Genomic DNA, 15,039 nt, shown 5'->3' with positions numbered 1-15,039 from the left:
TATAGGGAGAAATGTTTTTTATTCATCAGTACAATACATGAATGAATACAGTTTCTTATGAGGATCGTATGCGGATGACTAAAACAAGTATTTGAAGAGGTTTTATGATATATATACAGATGAATATAACTAACATATGACTCTGGATCTTTTCATGCAGGTTTGCTTTTTCCTCCTTATTGTGCTTACAGACTTCCACTCGGGGCAAGAGATCTCAACTCGACAACAGCATCAAGTCCTTGTCCTTCATTCAACAATTCGCTTCTGCTGCTTTCTCATTCATTTTGTTTCAACAACTAGAAGCTGTCTACTGGGTCTCTATGAGGATGGTGCATGAAATGCATGATTCCTCCTTTTTTTTTTTTTTGGTTAGCAGTTACATATGTGAGTTTGCTTACATTTAAAAATACAAAAATATATTACCTCTGTAGTTATTCAAGGAAAAAAAGCATTTGCACTTGTAGCAGTTCTATGTTAACTTCATTGTGACTCTGTTGTACCTCACACAAGTAACAAGGTCATTATTTATACATGAAATTCAAGTAAACAACATCAGGTCAAAAAAAAAAAAGTAGATAGTCGAGGACCTCATGCATAATGCAGTGTAAGAAACAGAAAAAAACAAACATAACATGTAAATACAAAGGGAAATAGCATCATTTAGATAGTTCTTCCATAAAGTATTAGGGGATTTTATTTTGAGTTTGGGTCCGGCCCGTTGCTCTGTAGCCCGTACAGAAGCACATCCATCTCAGTAGGATCAGTTTCCTGGGCATAATAAAGTCCCCACAGATGTACAGCAAACATAAATCGGACTTTCAGACATACGAGTGTCCAGGAAACCGCCCTTTTGTGTTTCATTTGGTAAAGCTAGAACATTTACTGACCTCTTACGCATGTGTCTGTGCAGTGTAGCAAACCTGCAGAGACTTTTCTTCCACACATAAGGGTGACAATCATAGGAAAAGAGGGGGGATGAAGACACTTGGGAAGGTTGAAAACAATTCACTTCGGCTGCTTTTCTTTACCTGGATGTCACGATCTGGAACCAAAGGTAAGGAGAAGAGTGCGTTTTAAAAATATTCGTCTGATCTAGAACTAGAAGACAGGAGTATTTTTTTTACAGATGGCTTAGATTGAAGCTCCACATATAGCTGGTAAGAAGAAGCAAAAGGCAGGGACCAAAGGCGTTTCTCACTGCTGTGTTTTTCATAGGGAAGAAGACGACGATCCTGTTACAGTGCAACATTTTCTCTTCCATGTACTGCCTGTGTAAAGTCTGCTGACACTGCTCCGTGTTAGCATGTCTGGGGGGGAGGATGCACCTCTCTCTTGTTTTGCACTCTGACATCACCTTTTTTTTTGTTGTTGCAGTAAACAGTACATATTAGGATCACAACTTGCATAGTGTAACAGCACAGCACACTAAAAGAACACCGCATATCTGTATCTCGCCTTTATCAGCTCCTGAAAACAATACTGTGCATCTCACACAGCTGACCATCTGAACGTTTTCCTCCAGTCCGTCTGCGTACAAACTGCTCGGGGGTCGAATGATGCACACTGGTGCCTCACAAACTGACAGAATAATACTGATAAACAAAACAAAATCAAACAAAAATACTGCAGAGATCAGTGCTATGAGTACACAGGAGACTTGGAATAGTAGTGACTTTTTTTAACAATAAGACTGCGGAGTAGTGGGGTTACACATCTAGTACTTTGGCTCAGTAGAAAATATATTTAAAAAAGGAGTATATGCACCGAATTCATACAAGTCTCTGGATATACTGCTGTACAAAAGTCAGTTTTCTATGGAGGGTTATGAGCGGAGGATAAGTCATCTGTAGGCTACAAAGAAGTCCTTAAAAAAAAAAAGAGTTAAATGCTAGCTAAGTGTTTTACAACACGTCCTCTGTATGTTCTACTTAGAGTGTTTGAGACTGCTTTTTTAGTAGCTTTAAAGATTTGGTTGGATCTCCAACGTCTTCATCCGTTCGAAATAGGTAGTGGAAATAAATGCAGTTACTCTCTGTCAGTTCATAGTTAGAAAAAACAAGCTGTGCTAATGGTTTACAACTTCATGGTGTTTTTTTTTCCTTAATGCTGATGGTTTAAGATGTAGTGAAATATGTTTTTAAAAAATAAGAAAATAAAAATGTGTCCATAGTTAGTTAACATGAAGAAGGCCAACGTTGTTGAGGTCCATTATACTTTTGTTTAGTTCCTATGAAGACTGATAGAATATATCTCCACCCTGCTTTTTTTTTAAGTTCAAAGTGCAGGGAGAAGAAATTCAGAACCCTGCAGGAGCATTTAGGCATCATGGCCCTAAAACTGGCCCTTCAGAGGACCCTTTCTTCTCTGGTGCACTTGCAGGTAACGTTCGCAGTCACGCACTGGTTGAAGTATTAACCAGGCCTTAGTGTGTTTGGGGAAATACCTCGCTCACTGTTCAGAGCTCACTGCTGTCACAACAATCCTCGACTCTTCTTCTGTTTCAGTCCTCATTTTAGTTCATGGCGTGCTGCCGGATTGTGTGGAAGATCCAGTCCATCTTTGTAGTCCAGCCGCCGTGGTGAGCGTCGTTCATCTGCTTCATGAAGTAGTCCAAGGCCTCCTGCTCCGTCTTGTCCAAGGCCAGGGTCTTCCTGATGTAAGCGATGTCGTCGAACGACTGCAGCTCGGGCATCCCCGAGCCCAGCATCATGGAGAAGAGGTTAATGAAGAGGTTGGCGTGCTGCCGGATTGCAAGATAGGCTTTGTAACACATCTCCTGGAACCTGGGCGAGGACGATGACAAAAAAAAAAGGGAAGGAAGGAAGAAAAGTGGAGACAAAACAAGGTCAAGATATTTTATACATCTGCCACGGAGAACAGTTAAAGCTAATCTTATAGGATGGGAACGTTATTGTCATTGTTTAAAAGAACACAAGTCCTGTACAGCAGTGTTTTAAAATCTGGTCAAATATAAAAACATACCCATAACTTTGACCATAGAGAAACAGTTGTGCTACACTGAATGAGTAGAGAAATAGTGTATAGAGAGTTGTCATAATGCTGCACAAAAAGGTTCAAGCTCAAGTTTTTTTTTTTAACTTTGGTATTTTTATGTGATAACTAATTTCGTTCTTTTACTTCCAAGATAAAAAGCTACTGTGTAGATAGATACCTTTCAAACTCCCTTGTTTTAGTGCATTCCTGAGTTCCTTTGCTAATTACAATCAGGAAATCCTGCGTGAGCACGAAGGGCACCCGTTCTCTCTTGTACCCAAACTTTTTCTTCTTGTGGTCGAGAAAGTGTCCAAAGTCTATGTGAAACAGCTGTGGGAACATCAGAGGAGTAAGAAATGTAATATTCATTAGTGTAAGGAAATAAACTAGTGCACAAATAACGTCTAAATAAATGTAAGCCTTACCTGTCCATCGTCTTTGACCATAATGTTGCTGTTGTGTCTGTCGCCTATGCCCAGGATAAATGTGGCTACACAGTAACCAGCACAGGACCGGGTGAACAGATCGATGGCCTGGTCATACCTGAGACATCAAACAAAAAAAACTAGATAACTCAATATCATGCTTGGAATCCCTTTGAAGCAGCTGGCAGGGATTCATTTTCATTCCACATAGTTATGGATTGGATGCAAAAAAAGAAGACAAGGGAGGGTCTTGTCGAGGCCAATTCGTAACATTCGTAGCAGCCAATTAGTCTTCAGTCTGTTGCCATCTCGAGCCCAATATTCCCAATCAACGTTAATACTCAAACACAGCAATGGTCTCACATCTGGTTTAAAGAATCTTAGAGAAATGTGTTGGTCAACATCCTCATGGAGGAGGGACATCCAGCTAGTTTATTTTGAGGCTAATTACATTGTAGGAAGGGTCATAAATGTTTTCAAATATTTTTGTGAGAAACTTTTTAACAGAACCTACAGAGTGACTTTTTTAACTCGTGAGCCAGAAACAGGCTTATATTTGAGATAAATAATTCAGGACGTGTGATTAAAAAATGTAAACCTCTATTTTGATTTCATGAGTACCTGAATAAAAGTCTTTATTAGTTACTAATACTCCCTTTAAAATTAGAAAAACTCTGTGTGCACTCACATCTCCCCCTTGTTCTTATCCTTGAGCCACTGATGCAGCGTGTGGCTGTTGAACTGCAGCGCCCCCTTCAGGCCTCCTTTGCACTGGATCTGCATGATGGTGTGAGAGTTCCTCACCACTTCGATCAAGCCCACACAGTCTCCGATGGACAGACAGCCATAAGGCAACATCCTGGGAGAGGAGGGACAGGAAACATGAAGCGAGGCAGGAACACTCGGGACAGCAGTGACATCGGATGACTTCAGGTGTTTTCCACTAATCTGCATTCAGGTACGGGGGGTCGAACATGAAAGCACCCAGCGCCAGTTAATGTGCACCTGCATTCTCGCTGTCATGGGGAAGTGAGGAGCCTACCTGAGATCAAGGCCTTGGTTCTGCCAGATGTTCTCCATTATCCTAATGATCTGCAGCGTCAGCATGTCCTGCCTCAGATCTGCAGAGGCACAGAGAGAGACGAGGAGGAGGATGACAGTCAGGTGATTATTAGCTGCTTAGCTCCACTTTGATCAAGTGCACCATGCATTATGGAGCAGAGCTGTCAGAGTCGCTTTGGTCACAGATGGTGCACCAAAATGCCCGAGCCGCTGCTGTGAAGTGTGATTCGAATAAGATGTTCTGATTTCTAAATTAAAGGCATATAAGGTTGTGTTTGTGTTCCAAAATGCTGCACATATGTTACCTCAATACATACTGTGTTTATTTATTTTTGTAACTCGTTAAACGGCCAAGCTTAGTTTGTTTTGTGTTCTAGTTGTCTCCTTTTCTTCGTTTTTTTTATTTATTTAAAATTACTCTTATTTTACTGAAGAACCCGTCGAACATATATCTGTATGTCTCAAAACTCAATAAAAAAGTTGTGGCAAAATGCTGCACATATGAACCAAAGGCTTAGAAAGAATTACGATGCACGCTTGGAGATACTTTTTAGTGCATGTGTGTGTGTGTGTGTGTGTGTGTGTGTTTGTGTGTACTTGTACACAGTGAAACACACAAGAATAGAGATCGACGTGGGAAGCTAAACTCACCATCTCCATTTTTGAAGATGATTTCGTTGTTTTGAAAGAGCAGCTCTGACATCATATCTGGGTTTTCCCAATTAAGCCACAGCGGTCGCTTGGCTGACGACATCATCCTGCATTCTTCCAGGCTGAAACAGAAATTAGGATATTTTTGAAGTGGATGAGATAATGGTAGAAACAGAAACCAACAATGTATTCATTATTTAATCTCTTCTAATCAAATGTGCATGGTTAACCATAAAATGAGTTCAGTGTGAACCCCATGACTGATTGTACTTCATACAAACACAAAACAAAACTATTAATGTGTGTTAAATACAATAGTGCTTTAAGCCTTTAACAGGTCAAACTGCAGAGGTCAAAACATTTCAGTGGAGAGGTTAGATAAAAGGAGTGATGATGTACCGGAGGTTTCCGAGCTGATGAGCTGGATTCAGCGGGGAGGTGAAGTTCTGCAGGGCGTCCATATAATCAGGCCGTCTCATCTGCTCCACCAGAAACTTCATTTGAACCTTTAAGGTCAGAAACAAATGCATCAGTCATTCAAACAAGAGCACAATGATGTTTTATTCTTAGCAAACTGATGACACAGTGCACAGTGAGTTAACTCTAAATAACTTTTATGTTGTGTAGCAGGGCACCGGTCATGTCTTTATGGATACAACAATAACAGGTTAAATACTGTTGTAGTTAGAAATTATCTCAATTGGCTAGTAAGCAGGTAAAACAATGAATTTACTTATTTACCAACACCGGTGAGTGTGGCCCATTATTTAATAGCTATTTGTGTCTGAACCAGTGTTTATATAACAAACTGAATGTTACTTTACAACAAGGAAACTCTTACAGAAATTCTGATACTACAAAAATAAGATGAAGGATCATTACAAATAATGATATTTCAATAGTTTTTGAGACCACATGTTTAAAAGGCTATAATTGAAAATGTGAAACTATGAAAAGTACAAAAAACTGATCTAGTCTCAGATTTTAAAGCCTAAGGCTGTGACACCAGTGAGACAGACTAAGTGGTGGTCGAGTGAATTAAAGAGTGAGTAAAGAGAGGCGTCTCATACGGACACACAAGGTACCTTTATCGTCTGTTGCAGACACACAGAGAGCAGAAGAGAGAGACAGAAACAGCAATGTCAGACTGACACCTTCAAGTGAGCAGCAACAGCAAAATAAATATAACAACAGGCAAATTCTCTGCAGGCACAGACTCAAGCACACACTTCTAGGGGATCTTCACTGCTAACTGAGAGGGATGTTTTTAGTAGAATAACACTCATTATGTTATTCATAACTATGTTAATATGTTCAAATGTGTCCGTCTGGTGTTCAGTCACTTTTTTTCTGCACCAGCGCTGCATGCAGGTTAGTAAACTAAGAAAAAGAAACAGATCTTGTTTTTGTGCCAAAACCTTTTTGCTTCGTCTTTTTGCTATTTTGGAAGAACTATGTCTTATTGTTTGCATTTCTTCAGGCCTAAAACTGGAATTAGGTCGTCCTCATTACAGTGTCCCACTTCTACATGTTTAGGTAATTTGTATACAGTTGTTTCTTGTGTTGGCTTTTCTTAAGTCATATTTTTTTTGCCTCTATTGGAAAGAACAGCAGAAGAGAGCCCGGAAATGTGTGTGTGTGTGTGTGTGTGTGTGTGTGTCGGGGGGGGGGGGGGGGGGGGTGATGTCCAGCAAAGTGCTCAGGTCGGATTCAAACCCATGGCTGCTGCAACGAGGACTATGGTCTCTGTACATGGCGTGCATGACAACTGCAAGGGCTGTCTGTCGCCCCAAATGCTGGCCATTTGAATGAAAGTGTCTATTCTTCAGTTAGTGTCCTCTTTATTTTAAGGGAATAAACAAGGAGCGTCCCTGTGCTCTGATCTGCATTCATTTGCTATTGATACTCTTTCACTTCCCTGGAGGCTTTTATTGAACAACTACTAAAAGAGCTGATCTTTATAAACAGCAGCTTAACTGCTCGACACAAAAACAACCAAATAGATTTAACAGAGCAGCAGTGAATCAAAATGAACAATATTGATGTAAACAAAGCTGTGAAAATATAGGTTATACATGTACCATGCCAAATGTATTCAAGGTCCTACCAGAGTTTGTTGCTTTATTTAAGTTTCAGATTGTATTTAAGGTTTGTCTATTATTTGTTTATTATTGTATGGCTATAACAGTTTGCATCACATCGTTTTGTAGTCTCTTATCCTAGTCTGTTTGTATTAAGCTCCAAGCAATCTAAAAAAAAAAAAACAACTGTCCAAACTTCATCACTCTATCTACTTAACTAGTGTTGGGGGATCTGTCGCCAGATTGGTCCAGATGTTGTCAAAATTTAATTCAACTGCTCACGGATCACAATTAACAGCTGTTGGCTGTCGGATTACCTTCTGTGCCTCATCTTTTTTCTCCTGTTTGAGGAGGTCGGTCAGATTGATGAGTTTCTCCATGGCCTCCACCTGTCTGCTCAGGTGCTTCAGATACATGCCACAGGCCCGGCAGTACGACTCCAGCAGCAGGCCAAACCGCTGGCTCACTGTCTTGTTGTGCATCTCTGACCTGCACACATGATAGCAAGAGAAAAAAAAAATGAGGAGAACTCTTTTGAATTCAAAATAATCTAGAACCTGAATGATAAGTGACAAATGAATCTTTAAACTCCTGAAGGAGGCCCTTTTTTTAATCTACTCACTTTAAATGCCAGAAGAAGAAATGTCCTATCCTCTGATTGGTTAAAGCCTTTTTCAGCAGGAAGCGTGCAAGTGGGTTATCAAGGTACTGCTCATACTTAAGAACCTGGGCACAGAAAACAAAGAAATGTACCATAAAATCATTTTAATGTTCGTTAGAACAAACACTGAATAAAAGTCAAACCTAAGCCTTCATGCTCTAATAAAAAACAGTTTACACAGTTGACTTGGGTTGCATTCAAAGTAAGTTAAAAGTGAAACCCACCTGAACCAGTTGAATGAGGTACTGTGAGAGTTTGTCATCAGTTAGGTATTTCTCAAGGCACTTTACGGCAAACTCTCGGATCATAGGATCAGGGAAGTTGCAATCCAGCAACTCCATGGCTTGTTCTGGCTTGATAGCAGGCCAGTCCTTCAGAAGGCAATACATCTGAAATGCAAAGAAACATACTTACAGATCTTTTTGTTTTTTACATTCTTGCAGTTTTAAACAATGCATGAGACAGTGTTTAAGTCTGCAGTATCTGTTATTTAATCAGCTGAGCTTTTGCATTAACGAATAAGTAAGGCACGTATCCATTTCACACCAGATGTCCTTCAAAATAAAGGCGTGTCAGCAGTAGAAACATGAGATTACCTGTGCGATCTCATCTCGGGAGTTCCATTTCACAGCCAGGAGGATCTTGGGAAGGATCTCTGGCATGTTGACACAGTCTTGTCTAAAATAATAACAGAATAAAATAGTTTAAGCCTTTATGACAACAGGGTCAGTGCCACCGGATTACGTGTGTGTAAATGTAATGGTTACACATTACACGTTACCTGTGCCTCCATAGAAAGTCTTTCTCCTGCTCAGTTATTTCAGAAAGCGGGTCCCTGTTGCACACCAGACGTAGCTGCTCATTGTCGGTGTCGGTCAGGGGGTTGTCACGCGCCAGTCTGTTACTCTATGACACAGAGAAAAGACAGGTTAGAAATTAAACTGAACCATAAAATACAACCAAACAAACAAAACCCCATTTTAATGAAATGCTTAATATCTTACCAAACCGGTGTGGCAGTAATTAAAGCCAAGCTCTCTGGAGATATTCCAGTTAGCATGATCTTCGATGATGGTCATATCAGGGTACTTGACGGGGCAACTGAAATGATCAAACTCCAGCTCCAGACAAGGGGTTTCCTGCATGTTTACAAAGTAAAGGGAGGGGAACTTTCATTCCATGTGCTTACTGTTATCAAAGAGAGAAGCCTGAGTGATTATTAAGAGGTATAAGACGATCATTTATTAAACCCAGGCAGCTTAAAGTGTGGCTCTGGAACTCTACATGTTGTCACCTACTGGATTAGAACCGCTTCATGGCGCTTAGAGGTCAAAGGAAAAGGCAATAACTACATTTGATAAAGCTTAACCTTTTCAGGAGAAGATGACATTATGTGCCATTTACTTTGATCTTGTCATTTGCTTCCAAATTATTATCTTTTTAAAATATTGTGGTTTATGTATATTATTGTTTCTAATTCTAATATGTACTTCATACACTGTACATTGTTATGCTTCGCTTTAAGGATAATGAACATTTCCATTTGTCCTGTAAAACATTTACACATGAATATATGGAACTTCTCGAAGCGTAAACAAAAAGATGTGAGTCAGCGTTATGTGTTGACATTTGTTGTTCACCTTGTTTGGATTAGATCCTGTGACGCCGATAGGGTTGAGCAGGTCCTCCAGACCGTGTGGAACAGGCCATAGATTGAGAGCCATCTTCCCTGCAACCAGTGTGTGGGTGTAGTCAAACAGGTTGATGTTGCCCCAGGCGAGGGGACAGTGCTCCTACAGGAAAATACCAAGATGATGATGCATGTGAAAATCATTAGAGCAAACAGCCTCGGGCAACGGAACAGACAGGTACAGAGCAGAACAAAGGGAAGGTGTTTGTTTTCCATGCCTACATTAACCGACCTTGTGGATGCTTTCGTTTCTATAACAGACAAAGTTAGAATACATTTGAAAAGAGTTTGAATGATATTTAGCGGTGTGCTCTCTAACATTTCCAGGACATCAAAGCCCACTTTTTCACACAAAAACCATGCAATGTTTTTCCATTTTGCAATCACAGCTCTATACAGTAATTGCAATTGTTAGTGGTGGAGTCCGCCTTCACGTTCACACAACGGATTCAGGAAAAATGATGACTTGTGTAAACCAGAGTAACAAAAAACAGCATTTTCTTTTTTGTCTGCTTCACAATAAGTGTTCAACTTGTGGCTATTATAGTGAAGCAGGCAAAGGAAAGCAATGTGTGCGTCGCTAAGGTTAATGCTGACAGTGACAGTTTATGAAAAATGTGTCTACAAAACCAGACATCGTCATTTATGCTACTTTTCTATTGTAAGGATTAATGAAACAAGAGGGAGCAGCCACAATGAGTTGCTGGAGGCTGCACATCTCCAACTCCTAGGCCACATATCCATTTCTTTTCACGCTAGCTTTCTGTTGTGTAGAAATCTGCTTGCACAATGAGCACCACTATATCAGATAGTAATATCTCAGGGCATGGTAGATGAGGGTCAATTATTTGTCCCGTTTCCATCATCTAAATTTGATAGCCTTCTTTATTCAAACAACGCTACTTTGTTTCCTGAACTGTAAACAGACACAGCACTTGTTGTTATGATATATTTCTGCTAAACTTGTGACTCAAGAAGTATTTACTGTGGTACTGAATGCATTTGTTATCACCAAAGTCACAATATTTGGCCAAATTAACCAAGAATTAAAGGTTCTGTCTGTGCAATATTTTCATTTCTGCCTTTGCAAAATGATTTTTTTTTTTTTTTTTTTACTTATGGCAAGCTACTTTTTTACTGTGCAATATCATGATCTGCTGGGAATACTTTGTATACATACACTGTCTCTTAAATTCCATGTTTGTTGCTGTGGATGTCTGTCTGTGTGTTTGTTCACTTGAACCATTTCTCATGTCGTTGTACAGTTTCATTAACTTTAATGTAACTTTCTAGCGTTACACCGCTAACCTCTTTAGCTCCCTTCCTTCCTTTCACCGAGCAGATGGAGAGGCAGAGCCGGGCGGCTCGTGGGATGTCTGGAATGTACATGTCGTAGTTCAGCCACTCGTTCCACCTGGAGCAAACAGAGAAAGTATCATTTAAAACCAATCGCATTAACCGTCCCAAAGTCGAGGGAATTCCCAAAGTATGCGAGACTACCTTGGATTAGAGCAGGGCACGCGCTGGGTGTTGACGTTGTCACACAACTGCTCTCCACCGTGGTATATCCCAGTCCTGACGTAGATCTACATAAAAACCCCAAAAACAACAAATATTGTACTTAATCACATTTTAAATCAATCTATTATTGCATTTCGGACTGCACGATGTGACAGACAACATGAACTTATCCTACATGGAATGAGGAAATTCTCCAGTGCACACCATCATTGTAGATTATTGTGATGACGAAATAAAAATCGTTGAGGTGTGCATATTAGGTATTACTTCACAATCCCAATGAATTGTTGATGATCAACATGTTTTTGACAGTAACTGTTTCTGAACTTAGTTAACAAAAGTAATTCCACGTTGCAGAAGTGTTTTTTTCCCACCACAAGTTATTCATCACTCATAGTGTCCTCGATCTTGTCTCCCTCCTGAGCCATCAAGTAATCCAACCCTGCAATAGCCAGCTAATTGACATCAATTCATCTGAGGTTAGCTGATGGGTAACTGTGGTTTCATCTGACTGGCCAAATGATGTGAACGCATAGATCAAGTATGAAAGGCAAGCTGAATTCAAAGGCTTGTGCATATAAGTACATTGATGACAAAGATGACAATGCATTGTACTGCAGAGTCCTATTGTGCACCATCAGCCTTGTACCTCTACGTTTTTGGAGTGTGATCACAGTCAGAATTTATTTTCGTACAACTACAACAAAGCACAGGATAAGTCCACTCATTTGTACTGAATGTGCACCTTGTCAATATCTCTGATGTTGACATTGACGTAAGTAGCGCACAGTATCCTGATCCTCAGTGTTCCGTTGATAGTCCACAAAGACTTTGTGGCTGTTTCGCCGTTCATGTAGGGCGTTGCTGTGGATATTCGCCTTGCATAAGACGGCATGGTGAAGTTGTCCATCGGCAGCTGGGAATACAGGCTGTCTTTGGCCATTAGCATCAAGTTGGGCATCCGTCCCAGCATGATACAGCTGCGCACATACTGTTGAGGACAAAGTGACATTTAGGGGTATTTGTAATGCCTGACATTTTGAAGCACATAATTCAAAACATTTACAACATGTAACAAATTAGATTTAAAAATAACAGCACAGCGGTAACTGAAACTTGAGTGCTTGAGTGATGCATTCAGTCGATTGAATCAGCATCATTTTACAGGCGGCGCATTTTGTAATAAATGTAATTCTTTGTAATGAATGCCAAGCAAATCTGTGTTGGATGATAATTTGATGTGAAGTGAATCTCTTCTCCTCTAAGCACAATAGCATCCGATGCAGCAGACCTGAGATTAAATTAGATTACCTTGTACTGACTCAGAGGGTATTTCTCCAGTAAGTACTCGTCACAGCCGCATACTTTGAGGATGTACTTTCCCTGATACTCCTGCACACACATCTTTAGCTGCTCCTGGGAGAGCAGCATGCTGCGCGTCTTTTTACGAATGGCTTCGGCTATCACCTGCTCCGGTACATAGTCGTGGTTGATCTTCAGGGTGTACTTCTGCTTGTCATTGCTGGGTGACACAATAACCCATATGACCACTATGATTTGACCTGAGGGAAAGATAATAAAAAAATTTAAATTAAAAAAAAAAATGTTGGATTGTATATTGAGGACATTATAACAGTGAACTAGCTGCTCAGTGTCCAATCTCTTACCTTTGTCCAGCTTGTTATAGATGTGCCGGGGAAGTTCAACAGAGGATTCTACATTGGGAGGATACACGTACAAAGCTCTACTGTGGGGTCCGTTACTGTCTCGGAGGTCCACAGCCTCTTTACATACATTTAAAATGTTCCTTCTGAAGTCCTGCACTTCTGGGTCTTTCACCAAATCAAACTCACAAATGGGCATTCCAATCGCAAAACCTGAAAGTGATAACAAGCACTAGATTAAAAGTGTTATGATGTTGTTTTTGTGCATTTCACGACAGCCTCTGCATACTACAGCGCAACACACAAGGCAATATAAACAACAGGTTAACTCTCCTCTTTGTGGGAAATGTAATTGGAAAGGCCAACACTTGCTACAGTACATTATCATAACTGACAGTAGGTTTGTAACTGCAAAATAATCCAAGACAAATACCTATCTCTCTGTTGAGGATCTTCTCTTCTCTGTTGCCTACTGGCTCGATTACTTTAAGAAAAGCCTGAAAGAGCCTGAGATCGCACAACCTCCTGGTCTCATCATAAAACTCCTCTCGCTCTGCCTCTTGTGTGACACTGACAAAGATGTAGGAGCTCTCCTCCTGCAGCAGATGGTATAGAGGGTACTTCCTGGCCTCTTTGAAAAGCTCATGCTTGACTGTGATCAGTGTGGCCTCCCGGAGGCACTCCAACGTGAGAATCATGCCATTTGGCAGAAGGCAGTCCACTAGGATGCTAGGGGGCATCAAGTGCATCCCCCATAGTTCTCCTGAGGAGGGCCTGGGAGGCATGGTCGTGCCTGCAAATCCGCTCTTTTCAGAGCCTGCTAATTATCAGATGAGCGATGTCAACCAACTGTGAGGAAGAAGGAAACAGGATTATATAAGAATCACTGACCTGTGCACAATAATGCAAAACGCTTGTGGTAAATATTCATGGATGAGAATTGCATAGTGACATCATATAGAAATGCTTCCTATGCAAATGAATTGTTAAATTAAAATATATGATTAAATTGAGTACATCACACTGGAACACCTATAACTCTACAGTGTATAGTTTTCAGATAACATCTACCATACATGAACATAATGTGAGGTCAACTTCATTTTAAAAGAAAGGTGACAGCAACACATTCATGACAACAATGATATCTTTAACGATATAGACTGGAGTTAACAAAGTTGTCACTTTATTGTTTATCTATTGAACCGGTTTTAACTTAACCACAGATACAATAACATCTAACAGAAACGTCTTTAATAATAAAAGACACGATATTAAAATAACTCTTACAGAAATGAACTTATAAACGTCCAGTTATATCGATTTAAAGGACTTTAATAATCACGTTAGCACAGAACAAAAACAAACACATTAGTCATTGAGAGTCAGCTGTTGTTCTCTTATCCTCGGTCAGTTTCCTCTTTTGTTGTTTTGTGTGTTAACGTAAGGTGTTTGTTCCTTAGCTAGCTAGCTTATCAAGCTAGTCAAGTTCACTAAGCAAACCAATGTCATTTATTTTATAAAAATATCGACTGATACACAAGCACAATGTGAATACTACAATAAGAGGGTGACGTCCTGCAGTTTGTTGCATGATAAACGTGGCATTAGTTCCGGCTAACAGTCTACACCAACACACAAAAACAAATGTAAAGCTACCTGTGTCAGACAGCTAAAGCCACCCGGTTAGCCGTGGAGCTAATCAGCACAACCATTAGCAGCGGCTATCTGAGGAAGTCCCCTCCGTGCCCGCTCGGAGAGTCTCAAGCAGCGGCGCTATCCATCCAAACAAAGATCCTGTAGGGTCATGCAGACCCGCTTCACTGACGTAAAGACGCCCCTATCTCCCAATGAGGTTGTCAATGAGATGTAGCGGAATGCGTAGATAATACTTCATGATGTTCTTCATCGTGCTGCCCCGAAAATAAACTGCACACTTTGGTAGCACGCTAGCTCCACACAGCTAGCCTGCTCGAAGGCTGCTAGCAGGCTCATCATCATGGATGGACCGCCCTCCCACACAGTGAGTGAGTTAGCTGGTGGGGAGCAGCTTGTCATGAGATGAGAGTGGGGGATTTAGGGGAAACAACCTTATTCACCGAAAAACCACCGAAAAACACGAGGAGAACTGTCAGAGTTTTTGTTTTGTTGCTACGGACAGTCAGTCACATGCAGAGCCCACAGCTTTCTGCAGCATGTGTGTAGATGGAAGGACCCTTAGAGAAAACTTATTCCTGAGCCACTATTCATAACTTCTACTACACTTAGTGTTTTATTGCATCCAACAGGA

At 40.6% G+C, this 15,039-nt stretch overlaps 1 protein-coding gene across 2 annotated transcripts; it reads right to left on the bottom strand.

The window, feature by feature from the left end:
• Positions 1-2: 2 nt before the first annotated feature.
• On the bottom strand, positions 3-14,702 carry LOC132978836 (phosphatidylinositol 4,5-bisphosphate 3-kinase catalytic subunit alpha isoform). 2 transcript variants are annotated; one of them, XR_009673995.1, is made up of 22 exons: positions 14,409-14,702; positions 13,183-13,598; positions 12,753-12,962; positions 12,397-12,647; positions 11,831-12,076; positions 11,065-11,150; positions 10,873-10,978; positions 9,515-9,667; positions 8,879-9,013; positions 8,656-8,780; positions 8,471-8,552; positions 8,099-8,263; positions 7,836-7,939; positions 7,531-7,702; positions 5,532-5,638; positions 5,133-5,254; positions 4,462-4,540; positions 4,108-4,278; positions 3,420-3,537; positions 3,173-3,324; positions 2,444-2,783; positions 3-1,042 (listed from the first exon to the last, which is right to left on the bottom strand). XR_009673995.1 is itself a non-coding variant. In XM_061044164.1 (21 exons), exons 2-21 carry the CDS (start codon positions 13,532-13,534, stop codon positions 2,513-2,515), a joined length of 3,207 nt encoding a protein of 1,068 aa, XP_060900147.1. In that variant the 5' UTR covers positions 13,535-13,598; positions 14,409-14,702; the 3' UTR covers positions 3-2,512. The 2 variants fall into 2 exon arrangements, 1 of the variants encoding a protein (XP_060900147.1); XM_061044164.1 differs by having other exon boundaries at positions 3-2,783.
• Between the last annotated feature and the right edge of the window lie 337 nt (positions 14,703-15,039).

Source organism: Labrus mixtus, chromosome 8 (assembly GCF_963584025.1).
Source record: "Labrus mixtus chromosome 8, fLabMix1.1, whole genome shotgun sequence".
NCBI lineage: Eukaryota > Metazoa > Chordata > Actinopteri > Labriformes > Labridae > Labrus > Labrus mixtus.
This window is presented reverse-complemented; position numbering and strand designations above follow the sequence as displayed.